Genomic DNA, 20,752 nt, shown 5'->3' on the forward strand with positions numbered 1-20,752 from the left:
GCGAGGCGCGGCGCCCGCGGAGGGTTACATTCGGGGCGGGGCCGGACAGCTGAACGGCGGGACCTTCGGGGGCGGGGCTTGCTGAGAGTCGCGTTAGGGCTGCATCTCCTCTTAAAGTTGCTCCACGTCGGCCGCTCCGCTCAGCCCCGTGTCCCGCGGCCCGGTCCCCATCACCGCGCAGCCCCGGCTTTTCCGCCGGTCGTCCCCGTCGCAGCCATGTCCAAGGAGCCGCGGGGTGGGCGGGAGGAGATCCTGGAGTGCCAGGTGATGTGGGAGCCTGACAGCAAGAAGAACACGCAGATGGACCGCTTCCGGGCGGTCGTGGGCGCTGCCTACGGCCTGGCGCTGGGTGAGTGCGGGGCGCGCGTCCTGGGGGCTCCCCGGCCACCTCCCGGGGCCAGGAGCTTCCAGAAATCGGGCGCCCCCCCTTGGGGGTCCGAGGGACCACCTGACAGAGGGACCCTCCTCCTGGGGTCCCGGGCGCCCCCTTTTCCAGGGCGTTGGTGTCAGGGTCCCTTCTAGTTGTTGGAATGGTCTCCTGATTTCCAGTCTCCCTCCTCTGGGGGTTGGACGAGCCGCTGGACGGGGGGGCCCCTCCCCAGGGGTGGGACATCTTCTGACTGCGGTTTTGCCCCCTTGTCTGTGCGGGTTGTCACCTCCTCTGCTTTCAGGGAGCCGGTCCCCTCTTCACTGCAGCATCCATCTCCCTGAGACTGTTCCCCATCTGGTCTTGGAACCCCTGTGGACTGAGAGGTCCCTTGCTAGGCGTTCCTACCTGTGAGGTGTGCTCCCTGGGGTCCTGCCCTCGAGCCTTGGGGGCTTCCTCCCCGACCCAGGGCCTTTCTGGCTTTTAGCTCTTCCCTTCTGTTGGTGGGGAGTCACTTGTCAGCCAACAGTACCTCGTGCTGCCCCCTCATCCCCTCCCCAGGCTGACCCTGCTAGAGGCCAGCATGGATCCTGGGCACTGGGGAGAAGGGTGGTCAGGTAGGAGTCTGCCTCTGGGATTGGGGCCGAACTCCGTCCCCTCACGTGTTTACACTCCCAGCCCCGAACCGGACCTAGTCAAGGGCCCCCCTTCCAGCTGCCGCCCTGGCCTCGGGAGCCACCTGGCTGGGTGTGGACCTGGGCGAGGAGGCCCTTTTCCGGATGAGACGCTTTCCCCCGCATCCACCTGGCTGGTCTACCTACCTTCTTCACCCTCCCCGCCTCAGGGGTTTGCAACTCATTATGGCCCTTTCCCTCCCCTTCGGGCCCCCTCCGCTGGCTGCAGGGACCCCTGTGTTTCTGTTGGTGGCATCGCAGTTCTCAGGGAGCCTCACAGAAATGGAGGTGTGGGCCGTCTGACTTCTTACATCGTCCCCTTTCCAGCCCAGCGTCAGCATCTCCCCTGGGGCCCTCGTTTCCTCTGCCCTGAACTGGCTGGTTTCCCTGCTTCCTGCTTTTCCTCCCTCTGCCCTTCAGTGCCGCCTGCGTGCGGGCTCTGCCAGAGCAGCCTTGATGCACAGGCCTGACTTTGTCACGCCTGGGCTCCAGGGCTTACAGTGGCTCCTTGTTGACTGAGGATTTGCAAACTCTGCCGCCTGGCGGCTTCCAAGTCCTCCACAGCATGGTGGGTGTCATAGCCTCCACGGAGCCCCTTCCCTTGGCTAGCCCAGCTGCATCCCTCTCCCGCCCTCCTGCCCCCTGGACAGTGAACCCCTGTAGACAGGTGTGGCTTATTACTCACCAGGCCTTCTTTCAGGTAGTAGCTGGTAATGTGTGCTGGATTGGGGGATAGACCTTTTTTTTTTTTTGCCACGCCGCGCGGCTTGTGGCATCTTAGTTCCCCGACCAGGGATTGAACCCAGGCCCTCGGCAGTGAGAGCACGGAGTCCTAACCACTGGGCCACCAGGGAATTCCCTGGGGGACAGACTTGATTCCTAAGAAGAGCCAGGAGTGGAACTGCATTCTTCTGTGTTACCGTGCCGTGGTTCCGTCTCTCTTTCCTCCGCCAGCTGTTCCCCCTGCTGCTTTACAGAACGATTTCACAGAAGGGCCATCCTGTGAGGTCCGGGAGACTGAGCTGTAATCTGACTGCCGGGATTTTGAAGTGGCTCCACCACTTACTAGCTGTGTGGTCAGAAGGAAGTCACCCGATCTCCCGAGCCTTGGTTTCCTCACCTGTAAAATGGGCATAATGAGAGGACCCGTATCACTGGGTGACAGATGATTGGGCCGAGCGCCCACCCGCACCTGGCCTGTGGGGTTTGCTGAGTAGACACTGGCAGAGGCACCAGTAGCTCCCCGTCTGCCTGCCCAGCTCCTCTCTGCCCTTCAAGGCTGGGACTGGTAGCCTGCGGGCCACGTCGGGCCTGCAGACTTAGTTTGGGCGGCTCACACACCGAAAGACCGCATAGGAAAAGTAAGATTTGCAACTTCTTTTGAAAACCCAAAGGCCCGTGCTGCTGGGTCTCTGTGCTCACGTGACGGCATCAGCTGGGCTGAGTGGGGCTCCTCTCTTGGTCTGGGGGTGGCTTAGACCTTGGTGTTTTTCTTTTCCTCCTCTCCCACGACTGATGGTTAACCCACCCTGCTTCTCTCCTTTCCGTGGGCCTGGCCCTGGACGTTTTGGTCTTTGCTTTAAGAGCCAACTCAAATGCTGCCTTCTCTCTGATTATTCTCTCTGACCGTTTTCTCCTTTCCTCTGCTCTCCAAGTGCATGTAATTTGGACTTTCAGCCTGTCTTGCCTGTTCATTTATTTGTGAGCATCTTTTTTGGCTGAGCAGCATACGGGATCTTATTTCCCTGACCGGGGATCGAGCCTGTGCCCCCTGCAGTGGAAGCGTGGAGTCTTAACCACTGGACCGCCAGGGAAGTCCTCAAGTGTCTTTACACCACAAACTGTGACTCGCCTCTGCGTGCCAGCATCTGGGACAGAGCTGGCCAACAAACAGAAGGCCTGGTCTCTGTTCTCCAGCAGCTCAGGTGTACTTGTGGGGAGAAGGCTCGTGCAAAGGTAGCAGCGCTGAGCAGCGGGTGTAGGGATGCGTGCTGTCCGCCTTCTGAGCTCCGGGTCTATCGGGATGCTGTTGAAGAGGGCTGGCAGGATCTTGAGCTGAGACTTGAAGGTGTAGGCTGGTCAGAATTCTCACAGATGGAGAGGAAGGAGCAGGTGAAGTGGCAAGCGAGGCTTACAAACTCGGATGCCTGCGGAGACCAGGCAGGTGACAGGGGTATTAATAACAGCTAATATTTAGCGAGCGCTTCCTGCACGCCAGGCCCCATTCGGGAACTTTACACGGATTAACTCACTTAATCCTCAGTAACCTGGCCAAGTAGCTGCAGCTTTGATCTCGTTTCCCAGCTGAGAAAGTGGAAGCTCAGAGTCCTGGTTGAGATCTCGCAGCTGTGAGCCGTGGAGCTGGGCTCAGTGCTCGTCACCGCCGGGTTAGGTTGCCTCTCGCGTGGGTGTGAAGGGCCAGGTGGGGCAGCTGTGAGCTGCTCCAGCTGACTGTCACCGTGTGCAGTGACAGGGCACCAGCTTCCTACTGCTGCGTTGCAAACCACCCCAAGACTTAGTGACGTAAAACGACGGTAAGTGTTTAGTATTTCTCGGTTTCCGCGGGCCAGGCTTCTGGGAGTGGCTTAGCTGGTGGTTCTGGCTCTGGGTCTCCCGTGGCTGCATCCACCCGTGGGCTGGGGCTGGAGGCCCACTTCCCAGGGGCCGGCTCACGTGGCAGTGAGTCAGTGCTGGTCGTGGGCGGGAGGCCTCCGTTTCACGCCGCCTAGGACTGCTTGAGTGTCCTCACAACATGGCCACTGGCTTCCTGCAGAGCAAGTGATCAAGGCGGGAGCTGCGGTGTCCTTAGGACTTTGTGACCCAGCCTCACAAGGTGCACTCGGTCATTTCCTTAACAGTCGGGCTCAGCGGGGGGAGGGGACGACACAGGGACGTAAATACCAGGAGGCGACACTCGTTGGCCAGCTTCCATGGCCAGACGTCCTGTCTTCTCAGGAGAAGCCGGAAATCCTGCACTTTATTTGGAAACCGAATTTAACGTCAGCCCAGTTCCTGAGCATCGCGCAGACTGAACTAAACGTGCCGGTGGTCCGTCCCCCAGGCTTCCAGATCGCAGCCTCTGAGCTGGGTGGGGGGACGGCGGGGGACACGTGTGGGCAGAAGCCCCAGGAGCCCCTGCTCGACTGGAGAATCGTGTCAATCCCTTGGCTGAGTCGTGGACGGTGGGAAAGTTTCCGCTCAAAGCCCAGCCACTCCTCCGCCGTCCGCTGGGGTCCTTGCGGTGCTGAGATGCTGCTGTGACTGCTCGCCCCCCCGGGTCGGCAGGCTGGTTCCATCCTCCGCCCTCCCGGATGCTGTGGTGGCGCCCTTTGTGATGATGGACTTTCCAGGTCTTCAGGGGGAGGCCCTGCGCCGTCTCTCGTGTCAGCCCTGAGGGGTTTTTGGTGCTGGAGCTCTTTGCAATTCGTGAGGACCAAGGTGACTTAAAAAGCACTTACATAGATTGCCTGAGGCCTCACAGCTAATAAATGGCCAAGCCAGGATTTGAACCCAGGCCTTCTGGGTCCAGAGTCCATGGTTTTTAGGCATGCTGGTTAAGGTATAAAATCACCGCCTCGTGACTTTTATTCATTTGGGGAGTAGCGGTGGTGGGTTTGCTTTAACAGAAACTAAGATGCCCTGCGCTCCCAAGACCCTCTCTCATCAGGTGCCTTTGAACCCCTCAGACACACATAACTCCTCAGGTGTATCCATCTTATCACTGAACCAAGACTTTCCTCCTAAGATTTGTAGGAGTTATGTGCCTTTTCTTTCCTTCTTTTTTGTTTCAGAAAATTATGATGACTTATATCATTGGTCAGTTGAGTCATATCCGGACTTCTGGGCAGAGTTCTGGAAATTCAGTGGAATTGTCTTCTCACGCACGTATGATGAGGTAAGTAGAGACTGTGCTTACACGTTATCTTTTCGTGGTTCTGATCCAAAACGAAGTGTTAATTTTGAGGAAGACTAAATCATATCTTCTTCTAAATCCCCACATCAGTGGGGAAAAATCATTGCCCTAGAGAGTTGGCAGGAAACTGTGTTGGGGTCACGGACCTCATGGGGACTCTGCAGGCTCCGGGCCCCCCGATGCGTGTGGACCCACGCCTCGTCCTGGGAATCTGAGTGATCCAAAGAGTAGGGCATCGCCGTATTTTATTAAAATTTTTTAGAATTGCGGTAAAATACACATAATACAAAATTTACCATTTTATCCATTTTAAAGTGTACAGTTCAGTGATGTTCCATACATTCACATTTTAAAAATTTATTTGTTTTATTTATTTATTTTTGGCCGCACTGTGCGGCCTGCGGGATCTTAGTTCCCCAACCAGGGATGGAACCTGGGCCCCCCGCCGTGGAAGTGTGGAGTCTCAACCACTGGACCACCAGGGAAGTCCCCATACTGTAATTGTTTTCTCTTTTTAAAATTTATTTATTTATTTATTTTTGGCTGCGTTGGGTCTTCATTGCTGTGCGCAGGCTTTCTCTAGTTGCAGCGAGTGGGAACTACTCTTTGTTGCGGTGCGCGGGCTTCTCATGGCTTCTCTTGTTGCAGAGCACGGGCTCTAGGCATGTGGGCTTCAGTAGTTGTGGCACGCGAGCTCAGTAGTTGTGGCTCACGGGCTCCAGAGCTCAGGCTCAGTAGTTGCGGTGCAACAGGCTTAGTTGCTCCGCGGCATGTGGGATCTTCCCGGACCAGGGCTCGAACCCGTGTCCTCTGCATTGGCAGACGGATTCTCAACCACTGCATCACCAGGGAAGCCCCCTGTAATTGTTTTTTAAACTATCAGTAGTTTTGTTATTTACCTGGATTTTAGAGATTTTTATTTATTCCCTCAATAAATATCCAGGGAATAAGAAGTCTGTTGTATGTTTGGTTTGATTATGGGGTGAGCCATTCTGAAAGGTTCACCTGAAGAAGAAACCAAGGTTCCAGCCCTGATGGATGAGGCACGGATCCAACTTCCTAAAAACTGTGACAGGGTGTCCGGTGGGCCGTGTACTTTGATCTCCTGGTTTCCATGCTCTGGTCAGCCCTGGAACATGTGGTAGCTGCCGTGTCTGTCCGTCTGTCCTTTTGTCATCAGCATCACTCATAAAGTAGGTGCTTAATAATTAACAGACTAAACTAGTGGGGCGGAGTTTTCCCTTGGCATTAATTTTTTTTAACTTTAGTGAGGAATAATTGATACATCTAATTTGTTTTTTTTATTTGGTTGCGCTGGGTCTTAGTAACGGCAGGCATGCTCCTTGGTTGCGGCATGCGAACTCTTAGTTGCGGCATGCGTGTGGGATCCAGTTCCCTGAGATTGAACCCGAGGCCCCTGCATAGGGAGCACGGAGTCTTAACCACTGCACCACCAGGGAAGTCCTGATACATATAATTGTATCTATTTCAAGTGTACACGTGAATGATTTGATATACATATGCCTTGCGGAATGAGTACCAAGTTGACTGACACATCCGTCACCTCACACAGTTACCTTTTTCTTTTTTTTTTTTTTGTGGTGAGAATGCTTGAGATCTACTCTCAGCAACTGTCAGGTACACAACATCGCATTCATTTCTGTTCTCAGTTTCAAGCCTTTGGGCCAGGTCAGCGTTCAGTCTGTACAGCGATCTAGTGATGCCTTGGGCTGGCGAGTTAGCTGGCCTCCCGTGACGCGGAATGCCTTCTCTGCATCTGATGTTGCTCTCACGCACGTGTGTGTCTTGGTTTGCTGTTGTCCTCTGTAGGTCGTGGACACGTCCAAAGGGATTGCGGACGTCCCCGAGTGGTTCAAAGGTAGTCGCCTCAACTACGCGGAAAACCTCCTGCAGCACAGGGAAAATGACGGAGTGGCCCTTTACGTGGCACGTGAGTCCCGACAGCTACGCGGATTTTCCTCTCTTAGCGTGACGGGGCCACGTGTTCAGAGAGGCTCCGAAGCACTCAGAACCTGCAGTATATGATTCCAAACAATAGCTCGGCACCTTTTTTTGTGTGTGTGTGGTGAAAAACACAAAACACTAACTTTACCATCTTAACCACTTCTAAGTGTACAATTCAGTGGTGTTAAGTACTTCACATTGTTGTGCAGTAGATCCCTGGAACCTTTTCACTGAAGCTCTGTACCCGCTAAACCCTGATTTCCCCATCTCCTCCCCCAGCCCTTGGAAAATTATGGTAAAAAAACCACAACCAAATCAAAGGATTCTTCACTTCATAAAAACATTCCCAGTAGTAAAAAAAGAATCTTTAAATGGCAAATTCTGGGCGTGCATCTCAAGGATGCCCTTTCCCAAGCGTTTCTTTTCCGGAACGTCGATTAAACCTGCATCTGGTTTGCATTCCCTGCACCTGTGTAGCGTCTCCTGGGCGCGTATGTCTAACCTGTGTTTGAACAGGTGTGAGTTTTCATCCGTGTCTGTGACTCAGAACCTCTGTTTTTAGGATGGTCCGAGGATGACCTGTCCTTTTTCTCTTCCCAGGGGAAGGCAGGGAGGAGATCGTGAAGGTGAGTTTTGAAGAGCTGCGGCGACAGGTGGCTTTGTACGCCGCGGCGATGAGGAAGATGGGCGTGAGGAGAGGAGACCGGGTCGTCGGTGGGTACTTCTGGTGCCTGTCACAGTGGGGGCAGGGGAGTGGCTTGGAAGGAGTGAGGTGGCGTCGGGTCAGATTGCATGCACACGGCTTCGCGTGTGTACACGTGCGGCACAAACCAGACGAAGAGGGACGATCGTTGCAAGTGCGGCCCAGCCAGAGTGAGCTGGGCTGTGAGGGTCCCCGGCTCCCGGCCTCCATGTGGGCACGTCCTCCTGAGCCAGTGCTCACAGACGTCTACATTATTATTAATAATAATTTTTTTAATGAATTATTATTTTTTTTAATGAAATGTGGTCCTTAAACTAAACACAAACCAGAAAGCTCATCAGGTCCTTGATGACAAAGCCAGGACCCCTTCCAGGGCCGGGAAAAGCTGCTGCATTTTCTGGGTCTGCCCACCTCCAACTCGATGCTTTCCTGAGGAATTCCTGAGGGCTGGTTTCCATTCTGTGATTTTCGCCATCTGTGCTGAGATGATTGTAGACTGATTCCTAACCCCCAAAACCCAGCAGAGGGAGTTTTGTCAGTGGAGAGACTCACTAGACTGGTTTCCTCTGACCCACAGACGCCAGGGGCAGGTGCCACCAGCCTGCTTGTTTCCCAGATGAAAAACTGAGGCCCAGAAGAGAAAAGTAAACTAATCATTTTTTTTTTTTAAACTTGGAAAGGACTTTATTAAAAAAAACGGGTGTTGATTTAAACAGTATAGACAATTTCAGTTCATAAGGTCGTTAACTGAAAGTGTGTGGATATACTCAGCCTCTGGAGGTAATAAATAGACAGTCACTTTTTTTTGGCCGAGCCACTTGTGGGATCTCCGTTCCCCGACCAGGGACTGAACTTGGGTCCTCGGCAGTGAAAGCGCAGAGTCCTAACCACTCAGCCGCCAGGAAGTTCCCTGAGAGTTAGAGAGGCATGAAATTTGATAGCCAGGACACTTCATCACACGTCCGTTGGACGATGGGTTGTAATTATTTGGTGCCGCGTGTATTTGATGGGTTGATGGGTGCCGCGTGTATCTGATACAGCAGCGTGCGCCTGGGCCCGAGGTTCCTGGTGCCCGGCTGGTGGCCCTAGGCCACACTGTTCCTTGGGATCCCCACCTGGGCCTCCTCACTCAGTGCGCTTCTTCCACTTAGTTCTTCCTGGTGAGAACTTGTTTAGCAGCATCCACTCCCTGGAGTCAGGAGACCTTCCCTCGGTGCCTGGCGCTGCCTTTGGGCCTGTGGGTTTGGATGACTTTCTCCTCCCTGGACCTCGAGTTTCTGCATCTTTAGACAGGGCAGCAGAGAGGCTGAGGGGCTTGTTATGTAGAGTCTCCCGTGGGCAGAGAAGTTAGGTGGGCTTTCTCGGCCCTGCCCATCCACACGCACCCCGGGAGGGGCTGGTGACAATGACGCATGTGTCCAGAGGCGGTTCCCAGTCTGGGTCTGGCTGGGGTTCTGTGTGCTTTTTGCTGCAGTGCTGGGGTCAGAGTTTATTTTTTATTTTTATTTTTTTTTATGGGGTCAGAGTTTAAATTGCTCCTTCCGGGATCAGGCATCAGATCTTATTCTTAAACCAAAGAAGAGGGCTTCTCTGTCCTCTGGCCACACGACTTCACTCGTGGCACCAACCCCAGTGGCATCGATGGTGTCCGTCCCCTGCTCGGAGGCTCGCTGACCCCCGCTGCCTCCAGGGTGGGGATGAGAACCTGCAGCCGGGTCGGCGGCCCCGTGCGCTTGCTTCCTTCCTGCCTCTGCACTCCCCTCCCGGCCCCTGTCCTCCTAAGAGGGTCCGGCAGAGCCTTTGTTGGGAAGCCGGCCTCCTCCCCGCCTGCCCCCAGCTCTGTCCCCAGATGGCCTCACTCAGGGAAGCCCCCTGGTTGCCCCTGAGCCAGGCCCTCCTGTTGGACCCTCTGTCGGCATCTCGTTTTCATTCTTCAAAGGATGCGTCATTGGTAGTTACCTGTTTGGTTTTGTGATTATTTGAGCATCAGTCTCCTTTGTTTGGCTCTAAAACCCGTGAGGCCTGGGGGTCTGGCTGCTGGGCTGCCCTCCCCACCTCCGGGGGCCATGGGACCAGGGCTGCAGGCCGGGCCGTCAGCAGGAGAAGCCACCGGCATGTTGGCGTGACCGTGCCTCTCCCGTGGGACTCACTGCAAGTGGGCGCTCGGCGTGTGTTTGCAAAGAGGGCAGCCTTACCCTGTGTAAACCATGTGAAGGGGCCAGACCCCACGTGTCCTTCTCAGATGATGGAGCTGGGCATGGAGCGACCGCTCACTGTGTTACCTGACTGGAGAGGAATGAATAGTAAAGGATGGGTAAGGGATGTGCCACTGATCGCCTGTCTCGGCCCTGGATGGAGTGTTCTGCAGATCCAAGGGTTTACCCTGGTTCATTGAGGTCTCTGCTCAGAAGCTGTCCGTGCTGTCCTGTGGAAAAATCCATCACCACTCTTTCTGCACCCCGCTTTATTTTCCTTTGTCGCCTGCTGCCTCCTTGAAATCACAGGATTATTCGTGTGTGTGCGTGTGCGTGTGTGCGCATGTCTGTCCTCCTGTACCAGAGGATGGGGCTTTGTCTTCTGTTCACTGCTGCATCTCAGTCTTTGGGTACCTGGCTCATGGTAGGTGTGTAACGAGTGTTTATCGGATGAATGCATGAGAGTGCTGGGTCAGAGCAGGCATTTTTGTGGTTGAAACCTCAATATCTTGGGTTCTTCGTGGTCCAATTTAATTTGTCTAGAAAAGGAATTCAAAAGGTTCTTCTACCTTCCAGTAATTTTTCTTCCCTCCAGTTTTCATTTTTAAAAATCTCCCTTTGAAGCAAACGTTTCTTGAGAAGGAGAAATGGAGAACAGGACATCCTGGGGCTGCTGCTTGGCCGTGCTTACGTGGGGGACGCCTGCTCCGTTGCCCTTCACTCCTCAGAATCAGGCTGGTGCTTGGTGACACCCCCTTCTTGAGTGTCACATCTTGGATTCTAATTTGACCTGATCACAGTTACTAGGACAGGGGACTGTGTTTCCCAGAAGAGAGCGCTAGGGAAGAGTGCAGAGGGAGATTGAATGGGGGGATGCTTGGAGGCCTTCAGAGATGCGGTTACAGCTGCTCACTGCTCACGGCACTGTTCCTTGTCTGTGAAGCGGGCGTCTCCCGGCTGCGTGTCAGTCCCCACAGCCAGCAGGTCACCCAGCCTCCCTGGGTGGTGAGTCCCGCCCTGCCTGGGGCGATGGCACCGTGGAGACACCTCAGTACGCTCACGGCCAAGTCTCTTCTTGGCAGCTGACATCCGTCAGCGGGCCTGCTGTGTGCCAGGGCTGGGCGGGGCCCGGGGGCCGTGGGAGCAACGCACGACCCCTGCCCCATGGGACACCCAGCAGGGGCGATGCAGTGAACCCGAAGAAACGAAGTACCCACCGCTGTGGTCAAGTAGGCAGTCCAGAGCCATGGGAGGAGGGGCAGCGGGAGAGCTGTTCAGGGCACCACGGGGTGCTGGAGCCCAGAGGGCTTTCGTGTCACCCAGGGAGGGAGCCGTGTTCAGGGCAGGCCCTGGACCTGCTCCCTGGTGCCTTGTGCACAAATCCTTTTTCCTCTGGAGCATTTAGGACGGTCTGTTTAATTGATCTCAGTCTTTTCGTCCATAAAGAGTCTCTGCCTCTATTATCATAAAAGCCCAGAGGACTTCCCTGGGGGTCCAGTGGTGAAGGCTCCATGCTTCCACTGCAGGGGGCCCAGGTTCGATCCCTGGTCGCAGGCCACGTGGTGCGGCCAAAAACAAAACAAAACAAAACTCAGCTTCCTACTAGATGGAGGGCTGAGTCCCTTGCAGGACTGTATGTGTCTTGACTGGTCTGCTCAGTCTTCATTCCCCTGCAGCCTCTCCTTCCCTCCCTCCATCCAAGCATCCTCCCACCAGCCGGCCAGTAGACTAATATCTGCGGACCTTGATCTGCAGGGCGTACCAAAAGGCATTAGGTAAAGCAGGGAGCGAGACAGGCAACGTCCCTGCCCTCACGGGAGAACCAGATATGAAGTTGCCAGTTATGATGATTGTACTTAGATGATTATTATGCTAGATCTGGTGAGGGAGAAATACGATGTGCTTTGTGGGCGACTGGCCAGGGGACCTGAGTTCTTAGGGTGGCCTTGGAGGAGGCTTCCCTGAGGGAGTTCCATTTGCCTTCGGAGCTGAAGGATGAGTAGGGGGGGCTGGTGTGGGTGGAAGTGTCCAGGCAACGCAGGCAGCTTGTGCAAAGGCCCTGAGGCAGCGGGAGCTTAGAACTGAAGGGAGGCTGTTGTGACCGAGCCCACAGTGGGAGGCGGAGCGGAGCGACAAAGAGGCCAGGATCGTGCAGGGATCCCTGATCAGAATGCGTCGGAGGGGGTGATGATGGGAAGCGGTCAGGCTGACAGCAGTGATTGGGTCATCCGAGCAGGAGATGTCAAGGTGGTTGGGTTGGGCCTGGCCCTGCTCTGTGAGCCGCTCACAGCCAGCCCCTCTCCCCACTCCCACCGTGACTCCGGGAGGTGCTTCTGGAAGTCCGCGGCATCCTCACACACTGAGCCAAGCTTTCTCCCTGTATCCCCCCCACAGGTTATTTACCCAACAGTGCGCACGCCGTGGAGGCCATGCTGGCGGCCACGAGCGTTGGCGCCATCTGGAGCTCCACGTCCCCAGACTTCGGCGTGAACGTGAGTCGGGGTCCCCTCAAGTGCCCTGGGTGTGCGGCCCCCACAGGGGAACATTCCGTGTGATTTCCCCATGACATCTTGGGTCGGGGTGTGGGCAGCTGCGGGGCAGGACCAGCCAGGCTGGGAGGAAACGGTGTCACGATGGCCTCCCGTCTCCCCGGCTGGCGACTCGCAATCAGCAGGAGAGGAGCCAGAAGTAGCGGGATCTCTCTTTAAGTGTAAAAGCGAACGATCCTTGCTTCCTTTCCAATATTCCCCACACCCAGCCGTGTGCATTGGCTGCATTAGTGTGTGTTACATGCGACAGGCGGTGTTGCGAGTATCCAGCAGGAGACGCCCGGTCACGGCTCCTGTGACTTCATGACCACGTGAGGTTTTCTGATGTCCGTCCTCTGCAGATTTGCTCGTGGAAGGTTTGCTTACGGAGAGTTTGCTCCATAATTGCCGTTTCTGATCCCTTCCTTTGGGGCTGAGCTTTGTGCTCTGTGTGGGAGGGCGGCGGGCCTCTTTATCCCCGTAAGCCCCAGGGGCACCAGGGACCAGGGTGCGCCAGCTGCGGCGTGGCCCAGGCAAGGCAGGAAGCACGCACTGAGCCCCACCATGGGGAAGGAAGAAGCAGCAGAGCAGGACTTACTGGGACCCCCACTTCCTGATCAGGGACCTTTCCAACCTCGGGGATGAGGGACCCTCAGGAGCCACGAGGCCGGGCCCGTTAGAGGACATGCCGGGCATCCACGTCCCTGACCGTTCTTCCTCTGCTCTGGGCATGGCCCCTGTGCTGGGCACCGGTCAGTGCAGCCCGGGGGCTAAGGGCTGGCCTGGCTTTGCTGGCCGTGCATCCCTGGGTGAGCTATTTATCCTCACGTGCAAAGCAGGGGCATCAGGAAGAGAGAGTCTCGTGATACGAGCGTAGACTGCGTGGGCCTGTGATTGACGCAGGAGGATTGCTACATTTAAGATACAGGTGCAGGGACGGCGCTGTTCCAGCTCTGTGCTCTGCGGTCCATGTGCCTTGTCCACAGGCTGGGCATTTTGGGTGTGAGCTTGATACTCAACCTCTGCCTTGAGGCTTGCTCTTCTGGAAAAGGTTTTCGAGGTATTTCTTTGCTTTTTTAAAATATTTATTTATTTATTTGCCTGCACCGGGTCTCAGTTGTGGTACGCGGGATCTTTGTTGCGGCATGCGGGGTCTTTTTAGTTGCGGCAGGCGGGATCTAGTTCCCTGACCAGGGATCAAACCTGGGCCCCCTGCATTGGGAACGCGAAGTCTTAACTGCTGGACCACCAGGGAGGTCTCTCAAGGTATTTCTCATCTCCTCCCACGCCGTGCGGAGGAGGGACAGACGTGCTTCTGCAACACAGAGGCCTGGAGCAGTGAGGCGATTGGCTGAGGCCGGCCCTGGCCCCATGGGTTGAGGACTGGGCCCTGCTGAGTTCGGGGAGGGGGTGGTCACCCCAGACCTCACTGCTGGTGGCCGTGGTTGTGCCTCCTGGGGCTTTGCTGGGCCTCTCCCAGATCGCCTCCACCCCTGACCACCCAGGGCAGCCAGGACTGACCTGAGCCTGGAGCTCCAGGGGGCCTCTTGGTCCCCAAGGCCCTCTGTGAGGCCCTGTGAGCTGCTTGGGACCAGGCCATCCTCGGGGGGGGCGGGTCCTGGAGGGTTGGGACCCCGTCCCTGGGCGCTGTTGTCCTTGGATCCCTCAGCAGGCCTTGAGCTGTGCTGCCCGGAAGTGGTGAAGGAGCCTCGGGGCTGGAGCAGGCATGTGGCGTGGAGGTTACCAGCAGGCAGGCTCTTGCCTGGGTTTGAATCCGCCTCTGCCGCTTCCTGTCTCTGTGTCCTCGGGGACACACCGTAGAAGGGCTTGTGAGGGCAACACCATTGACACCCATCTGGGGTTGGGACAGCGCGCAGACCTACCCCCCAAGCTCGGTGAAGGTCAGCTGTTCCTAATGAGGAGGGAGTGGGTGTTTTTGAGTGAATCGGAACTTGTAAGCAGTTGTGATGTTGGAGAAGCATTGTGCAGCCTGGGGGCGTGGGCGTGGCCTTCTAGGGCCCGAATGAAGCCCCTGCCTGAGTGCTTCACAGAGAGCAGAGCTCCTGGGTTGGCCTCAGGTGGTGGGTCTGAGCCACCTGGTGCAGGGCGGGAGGCTTAGGGGACGGGCTGGGGCCCAGCCACCTCCTGCTTGCCTGTAGCATCAGCAGCTGGCCTTGACCCTGCGCCCATCCTCGTGGGTCTGTCTTGTGCAAAATGTCACCGCCGCAGGCCACTGTGGCCGACTCTGGTCCCGGGTCCCGTTGTGGAGAGGATGCAGCCAGTGGTGGCTCTGGAGCGGCATCCCTGGCGTTCCTTCCTTGGTTTGAGGCTGGTTCGGGTTTTCTGGGGTGGCGGCTCTCGTTGGAAGCGCACACGCACTAGATGGCAGCCTGGCTCCGCCCTGACCACGGCCTTCAGCACAGTTGCTTGCAGGAGATCTTTGAGGGCGTGATGGCCTGAGCCTCAGGAGAGCCCTCTATTCGGTCAGAAAGTGACAGGGCCGAACGCCGTTCTACTAAGATGCTTCGCTCTGCCCTGAGTTCTGGGAAGGGGTCCTCGTTTTGCCGGGACCCTGGTGTAGAGCCAGAGGCAGGTAGCCATGTGCACGACCCTTTGGAGTGATTGTTGAGCAGTGAATGACAGTTAACGTATCAGCCTGGTGACTTGAGGGCCCCCGGCTGCTGGCACCACCTGCCAGCTCCCAAGGGTGAGCCCTCCTGGCCGGGAAGCCCTGGTCCGGGTCACGAGGCATAGTGCTTGCTCACGTGGGCACCGGTACCTGTGTGCTAAGGACCGGGGACGAAGCAATGACTCCAGGGCCTCAGATGTCTTCTCTGTTCTTTTCCAGTAGCTAAAGCCTGCAGGGAAGCATCTAGAGTTAATGATGAGGTGCGGCCTGGGGCGGGACAGAGGGGTCACGGGGGCCCAGGATGGTCCTCTTCGGTGGTTTGCAAATCTCTGCTTTAAAAAGAGGCTCCTGGGCTTCCCTGGTGGTCCAGTGGTTGGGACCCCGAGCTTCCACTGCAGGGGGCAGGGATTCGACGCCAGGTCGGGGAACTAAGACCCTGCATGCCACGCAGCCAAAAAGAAAAAAAAAAAAAAAAAGGAAGCTCCTGTTCTTAATTTCCGACATCACCGTTTTACACTTTAGATGGTCTCCCAGTTTCAGTAAAGCGTACGTTTCTGAAATTTGCAGTGAAACATGAATGTTTTTCCTACTTTCAATTGTTTGCTGCAAATCACTGAAGATTTTCTCTATAATAAAGGGAAAATTGCCACTCTTGCCAATCCTGATTTTAATTATTTGGTTCTTTTACAATGGGGTCACATCATTACTGACTATGAAGTAAGTTCTAGCCCCGTGGCACACACGTGTGGGATGGTTACCAGGCAGTTTACAGGTATTGGGGCGGGGTCTCCATACACATGGATTCACCTGCCCACAAATGCGGTGGTGACCTCCCCTCGCCTTGCCAGGCTGGTGATGGAAGGACCCCGTCTGTTGGCAGGCCGTATGCCTGTCTGTGCAGGCTGCTTCAGGGAGGGGTGGGGACGCCGCCTTTGCTCGAGGATGCTGGGGACCGTTCCTCACTTCTCTTGGAGCCCCTTGGCTCTGCGTCTGCCCTGCCCCTCTGCTCACTGCGTGCCCCTTCCTCCAACTCTCCCACGTCTCCCACCCTATCTGCTTGGATTTCCTGCGCCCATTGGGCTCGTGGGCATCTCCAGGTGCGGGACTGCTTGTTCTTTGGGTCCCCAACCTGCCAGCCTCACCAAGACCTCCAGGTCCTGTGTGTTTTGACGCTTGTTTTTTCCTTTGTTTCACTGTTTACCTTTGAGTGGGGGCTTTTTCAAAGACATCGGGGGAGTCCCACCTCTGATATCCACACATCTCAGCCGGCAGCCTGGAGCCCTCCCCATCACAGAGCACTTTCAGGTTGCTGCACGCGCACACATGTGCGTTGGTGCACATAAATAGGACAGCTGTTCTCGCACCGGTGGCTGTCCACTGGATCCCGCATCGGCTGGGCTGTTGGTTTCAGGGCCTGATTGGTCGCTAAGGGTCGTATTTGGGTCGGCCGCACAATCACAGGTGTGTTCATTTCCTCGTGACGTGAAAGCAGCTCTGGACTGAGCAGCCCTCTCCTGGACCAGAGCAGGCCAGCAGCTGGTTTCTGGCGCTCAGAGATCCTGACCGGCTCCTGACCCGCCAGGAACACGGCCACCGTGTCGTGGGGTCTCTAGAGTCTTTCCATGGTGCCAAGTTCTGACCTCTGGTTGTGAAACACTTGTCATCTTTGCTGTCTGTTCTCTCCCCCTGTGAGGAAGGGTCACCTCTTATGTCTGAGCCCCAGGTCACTGCTTTCTGGTCCTCCCACCTGTGTGGGCTAGCCCACCAGGAGGGACGCTGGGTGTCACGGAAAAAGCTCTGCCGCCTTCCAGGGCTCTCCAGTCTGGCCTCATCCAGCTCCTCCCTGGCCCCAGGCTTTCTAGAAATTCTTTCCCTTCCCTGGGCCAGCTCCCCCTGCCCGGGGCTCTTCTCTTGGTGCCCCTGAGCAGAGGTGCTCTCTCCGGGGTCTTCCTGGGATGCACTGGCCGTGGTTCTCGCGTCCTCCTGCCGATTCAGTGTTCGGGGACCCCAGTCCTGGCTGTCTTCTGCCGCCCTTTGGTTCCCTGTCCCGAGGGCTAGTCTTTCCTTTGTGGAGTCAGCGCTGTGGTTAGGAGCATCAGCCCCCGCGGCACACCGAGCAGGCTGGAACTCCAGCTCTGTCACTGGCAGGTTGTCTCACCGAGGATGTGGAGGCGCTCACAGCCCCACCCGCTCCTGGGGGCCTGACCTCGGATGTGTGAGTGCCCGTCACCAGCTGGAGAGGCGCATGGTGAACGCTCAGTGCATGTAGGGGTTTTTACTGGCAAAAATGTTCCTCCCAGCTACAGCGCGGACTCTCTGTCCCTCTTAGAATGCTGGGGTCCAGGCGTGCTGTTTATTTTGCTGTGTGGAGTTTGTACACGGCCACCTTGCCGAACCCCGTTCTAATGGTTCTACCGGCGGTTCTCACCGGCTTTCTTCGTAGCCCTTCTTGCCGTCCGCTGCTTGGTTCCCTCCTGCCCGCTCCAGGCTTCTTGCTAGATGGGGGCGCCAGGAGAGCGTGGAAGTCCGCGCACGGAAGCTAGTGTCTGTTCTTCACCAGGACTTTTTTTTTTTCTTTTGTGGCCACAGTGCGGCATACGGGATATTAATTCCTGATCAGGGAGCGAATCCGTGCCCCCTGCAGTGGAAGCACACAGAGTCCTTAATCGCTGGACCTCCAGGGAATTCCCACCAGGACTCTTTACCATCAAGAGTGATGTGTTTGCCATAGATTTCTGCGAGACACCATTTGTCAGTGAGGAAGTTTCCAGCTTATTAAAGCTTTTTGGGAGGAAAGCGTGTTGCATTTTATTGAAAGCTTTTAAGATAATCAAAAGATTTTTCCCCTTTAATCTGTTAGTGTAGTAAATTACATTGGTCTAATCTCTTTTTTGGTTTGTGTGTTCTCTGTCTCTTTCTGTCTCCTGTAATGGTTTGTAGAAAAGGAACGTCCTAGTGTGTGAGGATTTGGTGGCACTTGCCGGCAGTTCTGTACCTCCCTGGTGTCTGTGTTAAGAGGTGACCTTTGGGGACTTCACTGGTTAGGAATCCGCCTGCCAGTGCAGGGAACACGGGTTCGAGCCCTGGTCTGGGAAGATCCCACATGCCGTGGAGTGTCTAAGCCCATGCACCACAACTACTGAGCCTGCGCTCTAGAGCCCGCGAACCACAACTACTGAGTCCACGTGCCACAACTACCGAAGCCCGAGCACCTAGAGCCTGTGCTCTGCAACAAGAGAAACCACCACAATGAGAAGCCCGCCCGCCGCAACTAGAGGGAGCCTGTGCTTAGCAATGAAGACCCAGCACAGCCAATAAAAAAAGAAAAAAAAATGGGGGGTAGACTTTTGACTGCTTTTTCTCCCGTGGTTATTGTCTCTTCAGGTGTTCTGCTGCTTCTTGAATCATTTTTGATAAATTTATATCTTCTTGGGGAATCACCCACTTCATCTGGCTTTCATGAATTTATTAACAAAATTGAACATAGTGCTTTGTCATTTGTTATTCCCTCTTTCTGTAGTAACGTTTGGTTTCCGATTTTGTATGGTTGTATGCCTCAGTTTATCCATCTGGAATATGGGAATCATAATTCTATGTCAGAGCATTAAGTGAGTGAATATTAGTAAAGTGCCTAGGACAGTGCCTGATACGTAATAAGTACTATGTCAGTGTTAGCTAGAAATATCTGTCTTCTTGGTCAGATTTATCAAGAGGCTTATTTTATTGATCTTTTTGGAAAAAAGATTTTGTTTGTATTGATCAAGTCCATCATTAATTTTTCCTTATGACTTTAATTCCTTCCTTTCCCTCCTCCCTCCCTCCTTTCCTCCCTCCCTCCCTTCTTGTCTTCCTCCTTTTCATTTTCCTGGCTACCTAAACCATGGGTATAGTTAACTGAAAACAGTTAGAAACTGGAAACAAAAACATTTATAATTGCTTTGCTACTCCCCCCCCCCCCCCCCCCCCCCCCCCCCCCGCAATAGATTATATGTTCCAAGGAGAGAGAACTCTGATTGGTTGCCTGGCACAGTAGGTGGGATAAACAAATGCTTCCTCCCCCTCTCCGCCCGCGGCTCTTCTCTGTCAATTCAGCTTCTGGTCTTGAAAATCCGACGGCGTTGAAAATAGAATCCGTCCTTGAATCTTTAGCCCAGAGAGTCTCAAATTCTGTTGTGCATTAGGGTCACCCGAAGCGCTTGTGAAAACACAGATTGCTGGGCCACCTCCAGGCCTTCCAGTTCAGTAGGTCTGGGGCCCCGAGTGATGCTCTTGTCGCCAGGACCCCTCCGAGGGGCCTGGCGTCCCCTCGTCTTAGGCATGTGCTTTGCTGACTCCTGGGAGCCCTGAGAAGCAGTGCCTGGCCCACTCCAGGCCAGTTAATTAGTTACCTAATGAGTTTAATTAATCGTCACGCCACAGGTGGCTCTAACCTGCAGCCAGGGTGGAGACCCTGCCCATCAGGTCCTCACATGGAGGTTCTGGCATCACTGCTGGTGCCTTTGGAGTAGCCCGGGCATTGACCTTGAGCCGCTGCACTGGACTGAGGGATCAGGAGCGCCACGTGGGTGATGCCTTCCAGGTGCTGTTCTCGTGGATGGAAATGGCTCCACCACGGTCTGCACTTGGCAGGCTGAGAGGGGAGCGGGAGGGGAGTCCATCCGAGAGGGCCTGTACCCGTCACCCTCGGTGTCCCACGCAGGTCGTATCAGTGCCTCCTGAGGCTGCGTGCGGCAGTTCACAGCAGTTCCCGAAGCAAGTTGCGCATGTGCACGGGGGGTGCCCCTTCTCTCAGGGGGAGGGGGGTGCTTGGCGGGACGGTGATCCCATGTGTGGAGAGACAGACGGCTGGGGTGTGGAGAGCCTGCTTTTCCTCATGGGGCTTGTTTACGAGTGTACACATTTGTGAGTTCATACATTTGCTCGGCAAGAAGTATCATTCAGAGGATTCACGAACCTCTTTGACTGAAGATTAAAGGAGGGGCTGAATATGGCACCACTTTGCATACAGAGCTGCCTTCCGGGAAGGGGCGTCTTCACTTACATATGCCGGAGGAGCTGTGTTGGGAGGCTCTTGCTGAAAAGTGGGGGATCTCTGTGGTCGTGCAGATACTCACCCTGTGTTTTCCCATTTGATAGACTCAGTGTATGTCTGTAAGTCAGTCCGGTGTTTCTTTGTACCGATGCTTTCTTTGAAGTGATGATCCTGTCTCGGGGGCATGTCCTGTTTGCTTGGCTGTCTCTCTTGGCCTCTGGGTGACGGGGACGCAGGGACGTGGCTAGTACGCTGCGCACGCTGCTTTTTCTTTCCCTGGAGATGCAGCCGTGCCGTTGGCTGCTGGAGGATTTTGCCTTTTGGATGAACAATGACGACTCTTTCCTTCCACTCTAGGGCGTTCTGGACCGGTTTTCTCAGATTCAGCCAAAGCTCATCTTCTCCGTGGAGGCCGTCGTGTACAATGGCAGGGAGCACGACCACGTGGACAAGCTTCAGCAGGTCGTTAGAGGTGCGTGGGCTGGCGTGGGGGGCAGGGGGCAGGGGCGAGAGCCCCCCCAGGGGTCCCAAGAGCCCTGCAAAAACGGAGTAGTCTCAGTCCTAGGTCGTGTTACGTTTCAGCAAAAAAGAAAAAGATTAGCGGCTAGGTATGTTGTGTCCTGTAAGCTTGTGTTTTCTCCTCCCCGCTGCTTTCAGGACTAGCAGACCTGAAAAAAGTGGTGGTGATTCCTTACGTTTCCTCCAGAGAGAAGATAGACATTTCCAAGATTCCAAATAGGTAAGCC

General features: G+C 55.4%; 1 protein-coding gene across 3 annotated transcripts in view; it reads left to right on the forward strand.

Annotated features, from left to right (window-relative positions):
- The first annotated feature begins 216 nt into the window (after nt 1-216).
- AACS (acetoacetyl-CoA synthetase) overlaps nt 217-20,752 on the forward strand; it is a 49,320-nt gene continuing 28,784 nt past the window's right edge. For all 3 annotated transcript variants that reach the window (XM_065889411.1, XM_065889412.1, XM_065889413.1), the window contains exons 1-7: nt 217-349; nt 4,833-4,936; nt 6,785-6,905; nt 7,520-7,633; nt 12,212-12,309; nt 20,364-20,478; nt 20,664-20,745. In XM_065889411.1, the coding sequence (XP_065745483.1) occupies nt 217-349; nt 4,833-4,936; nt 6,785-6,905; nt 7,520-7,633; nt 12,212-12,309; nt 20,364-20,478; nt 20,664-20,745 (767 nt within the window). The remainder of the gene's footprint in view (nt 350-4,832; nt 4,937-6,784; nt 6,906-7,519; nt 7,634-12,211; nt 12,310-20,363; nt 20,479-20,663; nt 20,746-20,752) is intronic.

The sequence above is a fragment of the Phocoena phocoena genome, chromosome 13 (assembly GCF_963924675.1).
Source record: "Phocoena phocoena chromosome 13, mPhoPho1.1, whole genome shotgun sequence".
Lineage (NCBI taxonomy): Eukaryota > Metazoa > Chordata > Mammalia > Artiodactyla > Phocoenidae > Phocoena > Phocoena phocoena.